Source organism: Camelus dromedarius, chromosome 16, assembly GCF_036321535.1.
Source record: "Camelus dromedarius isolate mCamDro1 chromosome 16, mCamDro1.pat, whole genome shotgun sequence".
Lineage (NCBI taxonomy): Eukaryota > Metazoa > Chordata > Mammalia > Artiodactyla > Camelidae > Camelus > Camelus dromedarius.
The window spans coordinates 31,255,360-31,274,922 of record NC_087451.1 but is presented as its reverse complement, the minus strand read 5'-3'; the positions used below and the strand labels follow the sequence as shown (position 1 = coordinate 31,274,922).

The 19,563-nt window shown below is 50.9% G+C and overlaps 1 protein-coding gene, 2 long non-coding RNA genes and 2 other non-coding genes across 7 annotated transcripts in view; 4 read left to right on the top strand and 1 right to left on the bottom strand.

Moving 5' to 3' along the window:
• Positions 1-1,062: 1,062 nt before the first annotated feature.
• On the top strand, positions 1,063-4,028 carry PRCD (photoreceptor disc component). Its single transcript, XM_010983835.3, has 4 exons — positions 1,063-1,136; positions 1,429-1,497; positions 3,468-3,548; positions 3,947-4,028. Exons 1-3 carry the CDS (start codon positions 1,063-1,065, stop codon positions 3,487-3,489), a joined length of 165 nt encoding a protein of 54 aa, XP_010982137.1. The 3' UTR covers positions 3,490-3,548; positions 3,947-4,028.
• A 5,916-nt stretch (positions 4,029-9,944) lies between these two features.
• Positions 9,945-14,919, bottom strand: LOC116157830 (uncharacterized). Of its 2 annotated transcripts, none has more exons than XR_004142081.2 (2): positions 14,862-14,919; positions 9,945-13,958 (listed from the first exon to the last, which is right to left on the bottom strand). It is a non-coding gene; the product is annotated as an uncharacterized LOC116157830 (long non-coding RNA). The 2 variants fall into 2 exon arrangements; XR_004142080.2 differs by lacking the exon at positions 14,862-14,919 and adding an exon at positions 14,757-14,855.
• An 87-nt stretch (positions 14,920-15,006) lies between these two features.
• The window catches only part of METTL23 (methyltransferase 23, arginine), a 127,149-nt gene continuing 122,592 nt past the window's right edge, over positions 15,007-19,563 (top strand). Inside the window, exons 1-6 of one of the 2 annotated variants that reach the window (XR_837431.3) lie at positions 15,007-15,088; positions 15,596-15,672; positions 16,138-16,199; positions 17,596-17,699; positions 17,827-17,941; positions 19,151-19,530. This is a non-coding gene — a long non-coding RNA (methyltransferase 23, arginine). Of the gene's footprint in view, positions 15,089-15,595; positions 15,673-16,137; positions 16,200-17,595; positions 17,700-17,826; positions 17,942-19,150; positions 19,531-19,563 lie in introns of those variants that run through there. The other variant, XR_010384551.1, reaches the window with a different exon arrangement.
• Positions 15,983-16,057, top strand: LOC116157987 (small nucleolar RNA R38). The gene has a single exon (XR_004142217.1). It is a non-coding gene; the product is annotated as a small nucleolar RNA R38 (small nucleolar RNA).
• LOC116157988 (small nucleolar RNA R38) lies at positions 17,373-17,456 on the top strand. Its single transcript, XR_004142218.1, has one exon. It is a non-coding gene; the product is annotated as a small nucleolar RNA R38 (small nucleolar RNA).

Genomic DNA, 19,563 nt, shown 5'->3' with positions numbered 1-19,563 from the left:
CTCACTTGAGGGAAGGAAAATCTAATGCCCTCTTCTGGGGGTCTTGGAGAGGGATGAGGAAAGTGGGTGGGCTTAGTCTCTTCCACCACTCTTAGACCCATATCCTCGCTTTTGGTCTGTGCTCCGCATGCTGCCTGGGCCAAGACCAAGCAGGCTGTGCTAGGTCCCCTCATTAAACTCCTCTGATAGCTTCCCAGAGCCAATGCAGTGGCCTTTCCAAGTGGCTGCCCAAGAGGTCCCACTGGGATATGGACAGAAAATAGGAGAAACCTTATTATCTAGTCCTTTGCAAATTTTATGTATGTCTCTGCTGTGGGGCTGTATTTGCACAGTAATGTAGTATATAATTTATAAGTGGATGCTTATATCTACTTCATGAGGGCACACTTCAATTCTGCTTTTCACTGAAGAGGGTATGTCATCAGAAACATTTGGAGAGGATTGTCCAGAGGTTAGACGTGAACCACGTGAAGTCTTTCTGGCTTCATCGTCTATCTTCCCCTCTGCTCCTCCCTTCCCAATGCCTCCCCTGTGACATCACTGCTCCACCAACACTCAGCCTCCAGTTGTCGGACACGCCCTGCGCTTTCACGCCTGTGGCCCTGGCAGAGACTTCTGTCTGGGGGCCCATCCTTCCTTGAGCCCTGCAAATTCAGATGCCCCAGCTCCTCTCTAAAGCCTCCTCTGGTGCTCGCAACTCCCCAGCTGCTCTCTTGGCGCTGCTCATTCCCTGAGTCTCTCTGTTGCCGTCATTTGTTTCACTTGACAGTGCGTCTGTCTAGACTATAAGCCCTTTGAGGGCCAGGCCCAGGGCTTAGTCATATGTACATCCAGAACAGACAGAAGTGGATTCACCCTGCCAACCGGGGGACACCCCGGGCCCAGTGAGGTTAATCGGTCTTCACAAGGTCGGGTCTACTGACCCCACTAATCAGCTTGAGCCTCCTAATCCATCACCAGCAGAAACCTCAGGACGGGCAGCAGCGGCTCATGAGGGCTGGCAGGGGCCATCTTGGCCTTCTTCTGCATACTCGGGCTGGGAGGGGATGGGGCAACTGAGCCATGTGCACCACCCTCTTCCTGCTCAGCACCTTGGCCATGCTCTGGCGCCGCCGATTCGCCAACCGGGTCCAACCGTGAGAAACTGACTGGGCCATGGACTTGGGCGGGGGACAAACCACTGGGCTGGGTTACAGCTGAGCGGAAGGCTGTCAGGGACTGCCTGGGCTCCAGGAGGCTGGGAGGGATTTGCCAGGGATCCCTAAGAGGCTCCCTCAGAGTAGGGGGAACTCGGAGCCCTTCGAAGACACTGGCCACAGCCTCCAGTCCCAAAGCCCATCGTGGCTCAGGTCTTGCAGAGAAGCAAGAGAGGGGTCTGGGGTCTGGGTGCTACCCACAGCTCTGCCTGCCTCTTCTTTCCCCCCATAGAGAGCCCAGTGGAGTAGATGGGGCAGTTACAGGCGCCAGCATGGAAAAAGACTGCCAGTCCTCAGGCAGGTAAGGCAGAAGAGAGCCTGGGGTGGAGGAGGGAGGGTGCTGCTATGGAAGCTGCCGGTGTTCCCTGCCCTTGTCTGGGCTTGGGGATGTACATGGGTGTGTGTGTGCACGCGTTCCAGGCTGGCCCCTCGCCCCGCTACCCTGTTCCCTAGATGCCTAGTGGGCAGGCTCAATGTCTGTTTTCTTCATTTGGGAATGGGAGTCCCCAGCCTCTCCTCTGGACCAAAGCTGCTCTGCCTTTGGTCCGAGCAGGGTGGTCCCCAGGGTCCCTTCTGTAGGAAGGTGCGGAGGGGGTGGTTAGTGGAGAGAGGGATGAGGCAGAGGCAGCTCGGCATCACTTTGCTTGCCTTCCCTTCCCCCTCCCTCTCCCGCTGCCCCCACCCAGCCTCAGCAGCTCCACTGCCGGAGCCTCCAGCAGGATTCGCTGTCCAGTCCCCAATAGAAGGCGCAGGAGGCGCATGACATCATCAGCACTGAGTGTCATTGGCCAGGCAGCCCCTGCGGGCAGGACGCTGTCTCCAGTGGCCAGAAAGTTAACTCTTCCTAGGCTGAAGCCATGTGGCCTTTACAAAGGGGGAAGTTTGGGGGAACTTCTGGACTTTTCCTTCCCTGGGTGACTAGTGCCCTTTGCTAATAGGGGCTCTAAGCCCAACAGAACACTGAAAAATCAATACACACTTACTAAGAACAGACTGTTGGGGACGTTCTTTTGTGCCTGTGGGCCCACTGAGTGTGGGAAAGCTGTGTGAAGAGCGGCTGCTGTGCTGTGGGAGCATCTTCTAGCCCCCGGCACCGCTTCTCTCACTGCTAGTGGAACAGAGCGCGACCTCCTTGCTCCAGGGCCCCTGGAGGGAGGCCTGTGTGCCTCCTGTCTCTTTCAGGGTGTGGACAGTGCCTGCAGCGGGCCCCTTAGATACGTGAGGCTGGCAAGCTGAGGGAACTTGAGTCTTTCCGTCTCTGCCCTGATTTCTCAGTCCTTGGATCCCCCCAGGTTCAGAATGACAGAAGGCTCCGGGAAGCCCAGGGCCTGTGTGGGAAACAGTCGTTTCTGTGATGTGCTTCCTTGACACCTAGGCTAGCTGAGGTGTCACAACGGTGCCCAGTTACTACCACTGGTGGAACGGGTGACACACAGGAGGCCCTCAGATGCTGACCGGTCCTCACTGTTGAGTTTGTTTGGGCCTGGAGTGGGGCAACCTGAGTTGAAATCCTACCTCCTCTCTTACTGAGAGACCGTGGGCAAATTATGCAACCCTTTTATTTACAGGTAAACTGGGATTAATAACAGTGGTTATGAGGCTTTTGTGAGGTTAAAATGAGAGAATTATTGTAAAGCACTGAGCACAGAGCAACTGTTGGGTGAACGCTCACCCTTCGCTTGCTCTGTGATCAGTGCTCTCTTCTTCCCTAGAGGTATCTCACACACGCACTCACTCGGAAGCCTCAGTGGCCCCAGAGGTTTGGCAGTTCAGATGTTTTCATGTCTTGTTAAGGGTGCAGGGAACCAAGGGACAGGGAGCTGCAGATGACTTGCTCAAGGTCCCCTACCCAATTTGTGGCTGATGGGGGACTGACGGGTCCCTGACTGCAGACAGTCCATCTCCTCCACATGAAATGAGCCTGGACCTCCTGTCAGGAGAGGAAAGGTCAAACCTGGGACCATCTGGCCAGGCTGGTCTGGTGTGGCCTTGCCAGAAGGAAGCGGTTGCCTATTAACTCTTTGGGACCCAGTTAATTGGAAAAATTGGTCTAACCTGTAACACCTCCTGCTGATGGCGGCTGGCTGCCATGGAGGGCTGGCCCAGGGTGTGAAATTTCTGCTCTCCAATTCCCCAGTCACAAATTCCAACAGGCTCCCGCTCCTTAGTAGTGGGGTGAATCACTAGGTTTGGGGGTGGGAGGGGAGGAGGGCTGGAAACATGGGAAGGTCATCCCCTCCAACCCTCTGACTCACATATTTTCCTCCTTAGGGAAAAAGAGCCTCTGAAGTAAGCCCTCACCTCCTCAGGTGGGGCTCAGCCCCAGGGCCTGAGATCAGCTGGCCAAGGCAGGTAGGGCAGGGTCTGGAGCCTGGAGGCGGAGGGCAGGGCTGGGGTCAAGGAAGGAAGAATATGCAAGTCCTGGCCGCATGGGAGCGGAGAGGCCTCTTCAGCAGTGTGGTCTCGATCACGATGAAGGTCAAGGGTAGGGGGTGGACTGCTTCCATTGCTCCTGCCTCGAGCCCGTTATGTTCCAGGCCATGCGGCAAGGGTTAGTTTTAAGAGAACTATGTGTGATCTCAACGGTATATTCTAGGCCTGGGGTTGAGGTGGTGGTCACGCTCAGGGCCTGAGGGCTGTGCTGGAGGGCTTCTCAGGGGGAGCGGTGCTTTGAACCATCCAACTCTGAAATCCAAGGCCCCGCTCTGGGATGGGAGGAAGAGCTGACCTGGCTTGGTTTTCTTTTTCAGCTCAAGTCCTGGTTTGCCTGCTACCCCTGAAGGACGCTGTGGTGGAAGCAGCAGCTGCAGGAGGGAGGATGGGGACAGGGACGGGGACAAGCAGCTGTCGAGAAGGTAGACTCCCCTTTGGACCCTGGGACCTGCCGGGCTGCACTTCTGCTGAGGCCCTGGCTGGGGTGGCTCCTGGCCGGGCAGGTGGGAGAGGCCCAGGTGCTTGAGCTCTGGGACGGGCTCCCTTCCTCTGAGGAGGCCCAGAGAGGGGGTCTCCATGGGGTCCCCTGTGTAACTCTGGGGTCACCCCAGCCGCCTAGGTTAGAGGCGGGAAGACTCGTGCTGAGGGGCAGCCCCATTCACCCTCTACTCTGGCCCTCACAATAACCCACAGGGGCTGGTGACGCTGTTACCCACAGTTTAGGCATGCGGAAACACAGAGTCTAGGAAGTGGGGGACCCCTGGCTCATATGGAGGTGGCAGAGCCCCACACTCTTCACCCCCACAGCACCGCCCCCTCCCCAGCCACTGGGAAGCCTGCAGCCGCTCAGCAGAGGCGGTTTCACCGGCCTGGCTGCCTGTCTCCAGCAGCTCAGCTGGTCCAGGGCTGTGTGCTGTCGGCTGATGACGGTGGCTGGTCCAGGGCTGTGTGCTGTCGGCTGATGATGGTGGCTCTCACTTCCTATGACATTTGCCTCTCCCGGGCCCCAGAGCTCACCCTGTCCCTGGCTGCTCTACTGAAATGATCAGTAGGAAATGCCAGTTGGGTTTGTGACATGTCTGCCTGCAGCTGGATGGAAGCCCACAGCGTGTCCTCGGAGTGTGTTTTCTGGGTGTGTGTGAGTGTGCACATGTGCCTGTGTTCCAAATGGGCAGTAGCATGTGGGAAGGGAGAAAACATGACACTTGTTTTTGTCAATCTGCTGACTGCTCAGTAACGGTGGCGGTGGCCTCCCTCTGCCCCCAGCTGCTCTGCCATTTCTCTCTCTTTACAATCCTGCCCGATCCTAAGCAGAGATAAAAGCAGATTTCTGCTTCTGCTCCCTGCGATCCAGGCGCAGACCCTGCAGGCAGCTGCTGCTGGCTGCCTCGTGGCCATTCATGTTCTAAGCCCTCCAGCCTCACCGCCACGTGCATCTCTCCTCCCCATCCAGCCCCGACTGCCCCCGCAGTGGGGTGGGCCTCTGCCCCTCTGGCCCCGGCCCCTGACTTTCAGGCCAGAGGAGATGGAGTTGTTCTCCAGACAGCAGGAAAGGGTGAGACGCAGCAGACTAGGGGAACCCACTGAGTGACAGGGAGGAGGAGGCACGGGCTGCCGGGGAGGGGCTGCTCAGACTGCAGGGAGTCTGGCAGTTCTGTGGGAGCCTCTAAAAGTAGGGCAGGGTGGAGGCAGGGGAAGGGTCGCACCAGGGGAAGGAGCTCTGTGCTGGAACCAAATCAGAGCCGCACTGCCCACTTGACACAGGCCATGAGTTCATGACCACCTGTCTCAGCTCCCGTCAGCCTGCCTTTCTCCGGGGAGGCATCAGCCTTCCTGATGACAGGTCTCTCAGGCAGAGGGCCAGAGGGCACTGTTCCCGGGACCCAGTCTGTGTTCCCTGATCCTATCTTGCTTCCATTCTCTAATCCACTTGCCGTGTTCCTGTCACTTCATCCTTGCTTCTGCTGTCTGCCATTTCCAAGTTGCCTGTCTCCTTCCGCTGGTCTGAGGAACTGTCAGACCAAGGTCGCCGAGCTGCACTAGGGCTGGCTCACAGCCCAGACGCACATCCACAAAGTGACACCCCTTTGCAGCCCAGTTCGAAGAGCCTGCCCAGGAGATGAAGTCTCCTCTGGGGATTGGTTCCAGGAGAAGGGAGGGAAAGTGAGAGGAAGGGGCTGCTGGAGGTGGGGGGATGTGTCTGCCGGGCCCTGGCAGCTGGGGTGCCATGTGGGCTGGGCGGGAGGGGCTCTCCCCACAAGGGAGCAGGCTGGCTCTGGTGGGAGCAGATTGTGTTTACACCTTCCCCACACCCGGCCCACGCTCGCCTCTTATTCTCAGGGCTCTCCCACCCCTGGGCTCTCTGCACAGTCTGCACATTTGCAGCTCCTACTGCAGAGTTGCCACCCTCGGCCTGGAGCTCCTCTACAGAAGGCTGCCTGGGACTGGGGCCCCGTCCTCGGTCCACTGTCTCCCGTCACAGCGTTTGGTGTGAAGCCCATGGCGGGGGTGAACCCAATGTTCCCAAGAGGCTGAGTCCTTCTCCCCTCCCATGTCCTTGGAAAGAGCCGCTGCCTAGAAGTGGGAGCAGGAAGTTCAGGGGCTTGGTAGACTGGCCATGGTAGGAGGGAGGGGATTAAGGGCAACTCGAGAGACAGGGCTGAGGCGCAGAGCTGGGTCACTCCTGGTCTGGGGTGTGGGCTGTTACGAAATAATGATAAAGAGTCTAAGAGCAAGGAGTCCAGAGTGCTGGGTTTAAATCTTGACTCCACCACCACTTCCTACCTCTGTGGCCTTGGGTAGGTTACTGAACATCTCTGGGCCTCAGTTTCCTCATCTGTAAGATGGAGATAGCAGTGAACCTATCTCACAGCACTGCTGTAGGGTTAATGTTAGGTGCTGTGTGTCAAGTGCTTAGCACGTTTAGTAAGTGTTCAGTATATGTGAGCGAGTGCGATTGTGTCTGCAAACTATCAATTACTGAACAATTAGTAATTTCTGAACAGTTAGTAGGTTCAGAACAGCTAGCATCCCTCACCTCCTCCTCATGGCCCTTCCTGACCTGTCTTCCCACGTACACCACAGCTGGGCAATAGGCACTTCTGAAGCAAATCAGAGGACAGCAGAGGGTGGAACTGCTGGGGAGAGGGCACACAGTAAGGTCCAGCACCCAGTAATACTGGGCGAGAGCACAGTGCTGTTGCTTCTGGGTACCTAGAACCTTGTCCCAACCTCCGAGGGCGGAGGGTCTTGGCCTGGAAAGCTTCCCCCAGCTGGCTCTGCTTCTCTGAATGAATCTCAGCTCCCAGAGAAGACAGGAGGTGGCTGCCCTGATGTTTTTCCATTCTCCGTCTGAATGCTAATCTCTCTGCTGGTGGGAGCCTGAGTGACAGGGAAAAGGCTGCTCTAAGCTGCAGGGTGGCCGAAGGCAGCAGCCAGGAGCAGGGAGGTGCTGCCGTCTGCTACTTCTGTGGCTGAGACTCAGGGCTGCTGCCAGTCTCTCCCGGAGTCTGGGACATGACCAGAGAGCTAATGATCGGTGGGGGTGGGGAGGGGGAGCAAGGGAAGCAGCTGCAGCAGCTGCTGCTGCCTGCCATCACCCCAGGGTGCAGAGGCGGCCAGGGAGAGTACCCGCCCATCCCACATGTGACTGAGTGTCTGCAGGAGGGACAGTCCTGGGTGGGCGGCACAGAGGAGAGGCCCAGGTCCAAGCCTGGGGGGGGGGGGTGGAGCCTGATCTGAGGCCGGCACAATGGCACAAGAATAGGGGACTCAACTGGTCCCGCTGGCTTCCAGGGCCCCTCTGCACCGGCCTCGCTGTTAAGAAAAGCCCAAGACCTTGAGCTGGAGGTAGTAATGCTTCTCTGTGAGCCTCAAAAGAATAGCTAAGTGGCTCCTAAAGACATTTACTTTATATAGTGATACGGATACCACTAATATTATTAATAATGGCTAATAGGTCTCGAACACTTACTCTGTGCTAGGCACTGTGCCAAGAGCTTTGTTTCTGTTTTTGTTTTTTTTGAGTAAAGATAGATTTATTTAGAGAGATACATACTGCATTGAGTGTAAGGCAAGAGAAAGGCCAGGAAGTGTGGGAGTTGGGCACTCAGGTTTAAGTAAAAGTAGGTACACAATCCGCAGACAGAGTGCAGGCCGTCTCAGAAGAGGAGGGAGCGAAAAAGGGCCCAAGAGCTTTATTTATAAGCATTGTCTCATTTATGAAGCAGGAACTGCTGTTAACCTCATTTACCCAATGAGGAAAGTGAAGTTCACAGAACTTGCTCTAGGTCACTCGCAGCTGGTAGCAAAGCCAGGACCTGCTTCCGGGCAACATGATCCCAAAGCCTGTGAGGCTGTCCCGGCAGGGAGGACCTACGTCTAGAGTAAGGAGCTGGGAGCAAGTCGCAGTGTGACCATCCTCCAGGCACAAGGATGGAGAGCTGTAGCCCCACCCCGGAGGTGCCTTTGCAGGTGGCCAGGAACGGTTAGCCAGGGTTACTCATGTGCTCTCCTCAGGAACCCACAGTTCTATGGTAGACCAGACTCTCGGTCCCGAAAGGGCAGTCCTTGCCTGCCAGTTGAGGGGAGTGAGGAGAGCTGCCTCTCCAGGATCTGTCATCCCCTTCAGGGAGGAAGCAGTGGCCACTGGCAGGGATGACAGTGAGGCCATCACTCACAGCCACTGCCACTGCCACACTGCTGCCTCCTTCAACCAGAGCAGAGCCCCTGGGAGGGAAAGGACGGCAGCCAGCAGCCCAGCTGGAGGGGGAACTGGAGAAGCAGGCGCTCTTTGCTTGTTTTTGCAGGAGGGAGGGTGCAGGGCATGGGGACCAAGGAGGTGGCTTCAAGAAGGATACACTGACTTAAGTTGGAAACAAGTCCAGGCACCTAAGGACTACAGACCCTCTCTGTGGGATACACATGCCCCCTAGTGGGGACTAAAACGAGAGGGTGCCTGAGAAAATTACGAGTGACTGATGACTATGACCTATGAGCCTGGGTAGGAATGGCCAGTCCCATCTTATGTGAACACACATGCCCATTTAATAGCACATGCAGAAGCCAGCTGAACTAAGCATTAAAAGAAATTATTTAATTTATTCACTTGCTCATTTATTCAACAAGCACCTATGGGGAACCTACAACGTACTAATCGCAGGTTAGGGGTCGGTGTTGAGAAAACGATGAAAGAGACAGTGCCGGCCCTTCCAATCAGTACAAGACACAGGTCTCGGGCCTGGAAGCCTGGTTCTGCCAGCTCAGCCACTGCCTGGTCACGTGACCTTTCCTTCTCTGGACCCCAGTTTCCCCATGTAATAGGCATGTGTTGAACCCAGGTGGGCTGGTGCTGAGGATGTAAAGGACTAATGACCATCCTCAGGAAAAGACTGTCAACTAAAATGAAGGGGATGGGCCAGATGACCTCTGGGGGACCCACAGACTCTCCCAATCCAGTGAGACTATGACAGACTGTGTCTGGAGGTGCTAACAAAGACTTACTCACTCAACAGACATTTACAGAGTATCTGTGCGCCATGCATTGTGGATACAGAAATTAATTGACTTCCTGTCATAAACAACAAGAAAACTGAGCAAAATATGAGAAACAGACACTTGACAACAGGTAGCACACAGGACAGTGACCTCATGACTGCCTCAGATAGTTCCCTGCCTGTGGCGTGGGGAGGGAAAGCCACGCAGACCATGGTGGTCTCACTGAGGTGAGAGACGTGATCAGAGTTCAAGACAGTGCGACATTCCTAAGGACATACACACAGATCAACGGGATCGAAAGACAGACATGACAAAGGTGATTCAACAGAGAAAGGAAAGTCTTTTCAACAAAATATAGGAAGCATGAACTATAAAAGCAAAATGGATAAACTGGACTTATCAGAACCGGGAATACTGGGAGAAAACATCCCCCAAACAAGTATCTGAGAAAGAACATGCATCCAGAAAACAGAAAGAACTCTGACAACTCTGTAAGACGACAGGCCAATAAAATTGCAGGGTTCTAATAGACATTCACAAAAAAAGTACACAAAGGGCCAATAAACACACAGAAAGATGCTCAACATCATAGTCAACAGGAGAATGCACATTAAAACCACATCGAGATATGATCACACACCCACCAGAATGGCTAAAATTAAAGACTGACCATAACAGACGTTGGCGAGAGTGTGGTGCAAGTACGACCCTGTGAGACATTGCTGGGGGAGTGTAAGTGTCACCACCACTTGGGAAACCAGCCTGGCAGTTTCCCCTGAAGTTATCCAAGAGGAATGAAAACTTATGTCCACAAAAGGATTTGCACAAAAATGTTCATAGTAGCTTTATTAATCACAGCTCCAAACCGGACACCCCCAAATGTCCACCAACATGCAAATGGGTAAAAATATTGTGGCATATTCATACAATGGAATAACATTCAGTAATTAAAAAGGAAACAAACTACTGATGAAAGCCACAACACAGGTACTTGAGAGAAGCCAGACACAAAGGAGCACCTACTGTATGACTCTGTCTACATGAAATTCCAGAACAGGCAAAACTAATCTATAGATCAGTGGTTGCCTGGGGCCAGGGCTGGATGGAGACTGACTGTAAAAGGGTGTGAAGGGGATCTCTGGGTGATGAAAATGTTCTATATCCTGCTGGGACTGTGGCTGCAAAGATGTATACATTTATTGGACTACTGCACTGTACGTTTTAAATGGATGCATTTTATTGAATGTAAATTACACCTTAATAAAGATGACTTAAACAGTTAAAACATAAAACAAAACACAAGAATGAAGACTTGATTCTTGTTTTGCTCACAGTCTAGTGGAAAAGCCAGACATGAAAACAAATAACCACAAAACAGTGAGCAGTAAAAGTATGTCTGTTCACACAAGAGCTCCATTTACGGAGAGCTTCCCTCGTGCCAGGCCCGTGCTAGGTGCTTTGCATGCACAACCCTACCACTGTCCTGCGAGGCTTGGAAGGGTCCCCTCCTCCTCCGGTTGCAGGTAAGGAGGCTTAGAGACAGGTGAAGGCATCTGCCTGGGGCTACTCAGCTCGAGTCAGCAGAGCTGGGACAGGACTCCAGGTCCGCCTGGTCGCAGAGCATGTGCTAAACCGGCGTATCGGGGGAACGCTGAGGAAAGAACTAGAGGACAGACTGTTAGAGCATCTCAGGTAAGACTTCACTGAGGAGATACTGAAGTGGGAGCTGGGATTTGCTACACAGAATAGAGAACGAGGGAAAGGAAATGTTAAGGCAAAGGGAACAAACGGCCTGAGGAAAGGTGATGCAGCAGTTGTGAGAAGGTGGGGGTTTCTGGGAAGGAGAAGCTTGTCGAGAAACAGCAGAGGAGGTCAAAGGGATTATACATTTTCAAATTCACTTAAAAAAAAAAACCCATTAAACAATCATTTTATGAGAAGCAACAGATCTGCAGAGCAGGCTAGTGAAATGGCTGCTACTGGTCAACACAGGAAAGAATCCACCACAACCCAAGGTCATCTATTCTCAATAAATAGGGTCCCTGTTGTTCTGTCTCTTTTTCTCCAGGAATTTAAAGCTATGTTCAGTGGTCCCAGATTTCTGTTGAACAGGATTTGTGGCACTCTTTCACAGTCCTGAGAAATCGAAGGAAGAACATCCTTTATGCTTTTATAATGGGTTTTATAGCTGGATGAATTAAAGTCACTGGAGTTAGCAAAGCATGTTCCACCATCATAGCGTATTTTTCCAGGAAACCCAGAACAGCGGTTAAGACCATAGGTTTGGAAGCTAGACTGTCTCAGTCCAGATCTCAGCGCTTCCACTTACTAATGACTTTCACCTTTCAGTACTTTGCAAAATGGGAGGATAATGATAGGGCTGCCGTGAGAGTCGAATGAGCTTGCAAAACACAGGTGCTCAGAGTCATCAAGGTTTCTACACTGTATGTGCAGCTTTTTGTACGTCAATCAGATCTCCAACCATAAAGTGGTTTTTTTAAAAAGGTGTTTAGAGCAGTGCCTGGCACTGAGTAAACACTATAGACTAGCTGTTATTTTTGCAAAAAGGTAATTTGATGACGGTTCATTTTCTTTATTTTGCTGTGACCCATTCTTCCAGGGAACAGTCATTAAAAAAAAAAGATTTGAAGAATGTTGATCATATCATTTAGATTGACTTTGATTCTAACAGAACACCCAACTTAAGAACAGCTTAAACAGTAAGACTTCCTTTTACAATGTCACATCCTGTACTTCACTGAAACTAACATACCATTGTTCAAAAGATGCCTCCCACATTCAGAAATATTAAAATGTAAAAATACATGTTTCAATCAAACAAAAGGTTTGAAGGGGGTGGAGGGGTGGGCTTCAGGACTGGTTACTCTAGAAGTTCAAAAGCCTCTTCAAGGACGCATGGTATTTTCTTCGTCCTGCCACTGCAAACCTTTGGCTCTTGCCTGGAATCAGGCTGCACGGAGGCAAGGTGGCTGTGGCAGTCTCCAGCATCACTTCATGATGTCCCAAAGCCAGAAGAGAGGCTATTGTTTTTAAAAACAAGAAAACCTTCCCAAACTTGGCAGAATTGCTCCGTAGACCCTTTCCTAAAACAATTCCTGGCAAAGGGAAAAGATTTCTCCTATCTGGTCTGGTGCAGACTAATCAAGATTCACCCCTTAGGGTAGGGCAGGGCAGGGGCTTGCCTTCCAGAAGCACACAGCTGCCCAGTAGCTCTGTTCTGTGTGCAAGATGGAGGAAGGACAGCTGAGGGAGTGGCCACTAAGAGTGCCTGCCCCACAGGTGAACTTCCTTTTGTATCCCAGGTGCAAATGCTCCCGATGTAAGCAGCCGATCGCTTGGGATATACCTACTGTCCTTCACGCTCTTATTAATAAATCAAAGATTCCTTTCTAGGATAAGAAATTAACCTTGATATTCCAAAGACTCTGTTTTCTATTAATGTGGGTTTTAATACCATGTCTTAAATCCTATCAGTGAATGGAACTCAGTGAGCTGACCGCCTGAGCACAGCAGGCCAGCTGACCAGATTTCCCCTTTGCACTCAGAGCCGAGGTCCCTGAACAGACCTGGGGACTCCTGCCTGGTCAGCTTGTGGTCTTCTTCTATCACTTATCACTAGACTGTGTGGCTCTTCCCGTGTAATAAATACAGGTCTACACCAGCCTTGAATAATGTAAAACTGAAATGTCCTAGACCTCACCAGCAGTGAGTACAAATGAAGTCACAATAACATTAGCACTTCCACAGCTCTGAGCCCTAGCCTGCTCATTCAGGAATTCTGATGCACTCTTCGAAGTCTTTCCCAGTTATGTCTGGGTTGTCTAGACGATGCACCTGACATGTGCTCAGGCACAAGACCTTTCACTGCATTTTGCCCCCACCTCTTGGCCACTGCCCAGCAGTTCATGACACCCCCACCTGTGAGCCTGCTGCTGTTCCATTAAGTGCTGTCAGATGTGAGAGCTACACGGTGGCCTACAGCACAGTGGCCACTCTCGAGCTGTGATATATGGCCCTCACTGCACACTGGTTGGCAACTGGTCTGAGACCCAAGGCAGCCCTGCTAGAGCCCAGAGCCTCACAGCCTTTCACAAATCAGCTCCCGCTGCCTCTCATCCTCACTCTTCCTGCCATAAAGTGGCTCGAAAACAGTGAAATAGGTATCCATCATTCATCCCCTAGTTTCTTCCCTAACCACCCAAGCAAACACACAAAAACCTTCTTCCCCCTTGACCGTCCCAAACCCAAAATCCATATATATCAGATCAATTTATATATATATATACATGGTGCAGGATAACTTAGTGGTAAAAGCACAGGCTTTACAGACCGGGTTCAAACCCTGACTCCACCAGTTTACTAGCTGTGTGAACTTGGGCAAATTCCATAATCTCTCAATGCTTGTTTCCTCATCTGTAAAATGGGGGTGGGGGCAGTGCGCATCACGGTGAGGTGGTGAGGATTGATCAAAGTAATACGCTCGAAGTACTCAAGTCATGAATGCAACATAGTGAGTGCTCTGAAGTATTAGCTAGCATTGTTGTTTTGCCTGCGGCAAATTACCTGCCCACACACAAACAGCTTTTGGCCAATTCTACCGTTAGAATTCCCTCTGTGAGTCTGAAATGAAAGGAATTTAGTCTGCAGGGAGAGAACCCATTCTTTATTTCGGTATTATACAAAATAATTTGTCTTTAGGGTAAGATCCAGAAACTTAAGGGTCAATTTCAAATGACAGAAGCTATGGCTAAGTGAGTTAATGATTAGTTTAGTACTTACCGTGAGCAGAGGCAGAGGAATACTAACGAGGCCCTGCGGGGAAATTAAGAGAAAAAAAATTAAAATAGACTTCTGCCTTGAAGAGCTCACAATCAAATGAAGAGGCTAACATTAACAAAAGTGGTAACTTGAAAATAAGTACCCACAACACAACACCGTACACAGAACTATTTAATCCAGACTAAATGCCACTGAGATCATCGCTAAAGGGCTGATGAAGATGGGGAAAGCGGAATGCAGAAAAAGCTTCATGGTCTTGCAAATTTAAACTGGTTTCCAAATGGTTGGAAATTCTGGCCCTGGCTCTAGCAGCTGTTTTTACCCTTTTATTATTTCAAAAACGAAGCTGGGGTAGTCGTCTGAAAAATAACAGTCAGGAGTAGCAGAGGGTGTTAAATTATTCTGTTTTTCACGTCATTTTAATTATTTTTCTTTCTCGGAATTAAAGCCACTCCCCGCACCCCCACCCCGGTGGCTGCGGGGTTCGCCCCCTACTTGGGGGTAATTAACAGCCCGGCCCAGCCCCGCGCTCTCCGGCGCCCTCTGTCGCCCGCTCCTCACCGCCCTCGCACCAACCAAAAGCAGCTGAGTTGGACGTCGCACAATTCCCCAGGAGTCTCCCCTCCTTCTCTAATACAGTCAACCACCCCAGATGACCCCGCCCTGCCCCCCAAATAAAATCCGCAGAGCAATTAACAACAAAATCCGACTGGGCCTCAGTTTCCTCACCCGTCCCCCTACCCCAGTGAGGCCCGCCTCGAACTTTCTGCGATCCCCACCCTCAACCCAGTCTTGGCTAGAGACAGTCTAGTCACTCAATTGATAAATGACCGTGGCTGAAGCGACCATCTTCGTTTTCCGACGGCCGTGATTCTCTACCGAGCACGCCTCCCACCCCGGGCTCTCTACTGTCCCTGGTGGCGGCCACCATCTTACCCAGCTCCAGAGTAGCGTTTAGGACGCAATCGCTGCGAAAGGCGGATGTTGGGACAACATTTCCCATCAGCCTTTCCACAACATCGCGAGATCTCCGGCGAGACCTCGGGGAAAACTTGCGCGCAGGCGCAGCTCCGCCCTCTTTTCGAGACTGGCTGCGCGGTAGGGAGTCATGGCGGTTTCGGCCCGGTCTGAATGCGGCCAGCAACCTCGGGCCTTTGGCGGCGGTAAGGAGGCGGAGGTGGGAAAACGGGGTCTTCCTTGACAGGGAGCGAGCATGCTTGGCCTCCCTTTCGTCGGAGGCGAAACGGCGAAGATATACCCGGTCTTCCACAGTAGAGTAGTTGGGAGGGTTAGCTGAGGTAACGGATGAGAAAACACTTTACGAAGGGCGCGAGCTTTTATTCTTGAGGGGAGAGAACCCAAGCTCACCTTCGGTCTCGGGGTGCCCCTCCTGGGGGAGAGAGGTCCCTCCAGCCTGCGCAGCCCCTCCACCTCACAGCCACCCGTGTGCTGAGCGTGCGGGCCCAGCGGCCCTGCGAGTCCCACAGGCCTTTCCACGGGGCAGGTCTTAATTCACATTAAGGGTGTTGACCTCTAAATATTTCCTCCTGGAGGACGGCCCCAAGCAGTGTTTAATTCTACAGGTAGTCATCAGTGGGATAGTAGACTGTTTGGAAACAAAAGTAGTTTTACAACGACCCTTAACGTGCTTATGTTTTTATTCCCCACAGGTTTTTCTTTGATACCTGCAGAGACAGTGAGACGCAGACCTGCAAGTTGAAGCTTAAAAGCAATGAAAAGCCCTGAAGTGAGTAAGAAAGGGTGCAGGCAGGACCTGGGTGGGCACCAGAAATGAAAAAGCCGAGACTCTGTGAAGGCCTATCACGTGTGGCCTCCGCGCGCTATTCCGAAGTTCAGTTCTGTGGAGCCATGTTGACACGTGGATCCAGTTAGGGTACTACCCAGAATCCAGAAATGGGGATGGTCTGTGCCACTGTAATTGGGGCCACTAGGTGTCACTGTTTGAAACCAAAATGGATGTCCCTGCTTACGGGGGTAAAAGTGAGACTTGAAAAATGAGTTGTGGTTGCCTTCGGTCTAGAAATGTTTGTTACTGGTTGAGCTGAGGATGATTTCAAGTTATCCCTGTCTGAGAGGACATCTGTGAGGAGTTCTAACTTGCTGAGGCTCAACTTTATTTAAATAATCAGTCTTGAGAATAAACACCTTAAGATTGTTAGAATAAAATGTGTTATTCAAACTTCTCTTTTAGATTAAAGGTGCTGGCTGCAGACTTTGAGTGTAAAGATCTCTGTGGTGAAATTTTTATAAACGGTAAGAATTTTAGGTCTTCCACAGAATTGCATAGGTTATGATCCCTTTAAGTATTGGTCTGTTAGATTTGGAGATGTGTGGGTCTTCCAGGATTATTACTGCCCGGATAAGGGAAGTAGTATGGAACTCTCTTTGCTAGGCCCTTTTTAAGAACCATAAAAATATGGGCAGTTGATTTTGAGGGATGGGGGGCATTATTAATTTTTTTGAGATATAATTGCATGACTAGTTATTAAGTTAGACTGGTGGTTCTTGGGGTAGTGGATGCTGCTGGGATTCAGCGGGTGTCCCTAGGTCTCCTACAGTGCACAGGACAGCCCCCATGGCAAAGAACTATCCACTCAGAATGTCAGAGCTGAGGCTGAAACCCTGTTTTAGACTAACTTGAGAAATCTGGGCCCCAGTCTCAGCCGTTACCAGATAACCGCACCAGCACCTTATTCATTTGTAGAACAGGGGTGGTGCTTTTCAAAAACGTGGCTGTGCATCAGAAACACTTACATAGTGTTACAATATACACATGTCCCTGGACCCCACTTCCAGCCATGATGGGGTGAGATGGCTCTGGAGTGCAGCCCAAGAATCTTGCGTGGTATTTTAAGAGTGGGTGTGGAGGAACAATTAGGTGATAGAGCTCCCTTCAGCATAAGGATTTTTATTACAGCAAGATTATTACTGGCTATTTTTAAGTAGCTCTCAGGGCAGATCTATAATCCTCTGTCTTACAGAACTGAAAGCCATGTGGTTGCTCTGCAGGATCGTTTAGCATAGAGGGAAGGAAAAATGATCTTGTGTGATGTTTTCTCTGGGCATCAGGTACCCTTTGTGCAGCTGGCCTTCAGTGGGCTGGCTGAAAGGAGTAATCTGCAGTGTCTGGGGCATTTTACTGACACTAGAAAGACACTAGAATCCCCCATACTTGACTGTTAGACACTTTGTGCTGAGGGAGAGCCTGGCTTTAAAAAGTACAGGAACTGTCAGTGCGTCAGATCTGGGATACTGGGTACAACTCGGCAGTAGATACAGTTTTTGCCCTTGAGGGAAAGAACATTCTAATGAAGCAGACAAGATGGAATGAGTTCCCAGAAGGGAAGTAAAGCAGAATTTGTCAAGGAAAACATACTTTGCATGTGCTATGGATGTCAGTGCTGTGGGCTGGCAGACTGGTGGGAGCTGAGTCTGTGATGATTTGAAGTTATCCCTGTCTGAAGGCAAAGAAAGGCCTTTCCGTGTGGAATTTGAATGTCTGAGACTCAGTTTCCCAAGTTTGTTTTATAGAAAGTTTAGGCCTGTTTTCGTATTTGTCTTTTTAATGCCTGAGTTAAAAGAGAGCTATCAGAGAGATGCCTGTGTGTATCTTACTGAATAGGTTTTTCTTTGCAATTTCTCTTGCCAGGTACAGTCTCAGCCTGTTTCTGAGGCTCAAAAGGATGCTCCAGAAGACACTAACTAGCAGCAGTGCCATGTCGGCTGCCCTGGACCCCAGGCGGAATTTTTCTCGTGCGTGTAATAGAGAAGACTTTTGAAACAGGCTTGGGTGGAGTGCTCTTTTTGCTTCCCCTGCCCCAGCCTTAGGGTTGTGCTAAGAGGCAGGGAGACTTTGACATAAATCTATTTTCTCCGCTAGGTGTCTGCAGCGCATGAGACAGAACTGAACAGCTTTACCTGAAGCAAGTGAAATGACTCCTGTTTGTAAGCTTTCTGTTTCCATCTTGCTGAAGAAGCTCCACAGGCCTGTGATGGTTAGTTATCGCTGTCTGAAAATCTCCACTGAGGGGAAAAAATCTGTTCTGAGGCTAAAGGGTTTGGCCCTGTGCTCTTAAAAAGAAGTTCAGGCTTTGTAAGGGATCAAATCAAATGAACTCCAAAGGGATTGTGTACACCCTGCAGAGACCCCAGCCCCAGTGCATCACCCCTCTTGAAAACCAGTGGTGTGACTGCCTTGTCACTGGGCCCCTTGATTCATGGCTCTGGGGGCACAAGCTACGAGAGGTGGCAGAAATGGGCAAGTGGCCCGCATTTGGTTTATGCACTTATTGTGGAATGAAAGTGCTTGTCAGATATTTCAAGAAAATGAATGTGCTCTTTGGAATAGATGTATGCCGGCTGTGGCGGTGAGAATACTTGAGGACTGTATGATCTCTTGGCTCTGCACCATAATCTGATATTCAGGAAAGAAGGGGTACCGTGGCGCCAGCACAGCGGTTTGGTTTTCGGGTGCTTTGTTCACACCAGGGAGCTCTCCTGGGTTTGCCCAGCTCTGACTGCGTGGCATGGCTGGCATGTGAGCAAGAGAACAGAGTAGCGCTGGGCGGCAGGGGTGTGTGTGTGTCTGTGTCTGTGTCTGTGTCTGTGTCTGACTTTGTTCCGATTAAATGCCAGGCTAGAAGTGGACACAGATTGCCTTTCTTTTCTGTTGAAACGGGGGGGGGGGGGGTGTCAGCAGCTCTTTATATGTAAGGTCACATACTTGTTCAGTGACGAAAGAAGCTGTTCAGGGTGAGGTTTAATGAGCCTGAAAGCTGGTCCCAGCAGCTTATAGCCTGAAGTGAAAGATGTATTAGCAAGTGGCAGAGTCTACCTGCTCGGTTGTAGTCTGCTTTTGAGTGAACTTGACCACTCTGCAGGACTCAGGCCAACCTGTAGGTTGACCCTAAAAGTTTTACATCCAGAGGAGGGGTTGAACATAAATGTCCTGCTCTGAACTGGCCACTTGCCAGACTCTGCCCGTGGGAGCACTGTCTCCTGTAAGGAGTTGTGGCTCTGAGTCATCTGGGACCCACAGGCCTACATTTGAATCCATCTCATTGTGCCTTCCACACACACAGCCTAATGATTGATTGCTTAGAATGAGTTCCTCTCTGGTTGCCTTTTTTCCTTTAAATTAGTTTTTTCTTTAAATTTTGAATAACTTAGCTGTTGCATCAAATGATTCTTCTTTGGTTTTACAGGTTGTCTCCCAGTGATGTCAGATGGGATCAGCACAATCCCCCGTGCTAGTTGCTCATGCTTATAAAATAAAACCCCCAAAGGAGAATCATTTAACAGTTTTTTGGACTTCATCTTCAAGGGTAGACAAAGAGTTGAAGTTTTTCCCAGAAAATCTTTGGCAGTTAGTGAAGAACATTCAGAACACTACGGTTTAGGTTATCTTGGTCTAACTCGTAGTGGTGGGATAGCAACGGTTGGAAAAGGAAAGTAGTTAACATGGACTTGTTCTGTTGGGGGAGACTGAGGGGAAACAGGTGTTCAGCCTAGAAAAATATCAGTGGATTTCCTATGAAGTCAGTGTGTCATGGCTTTAACTTTGAAATAAAATTTTAAAAATTGACTTAGCATTGTGGATTTCAGATCGAGACCCACA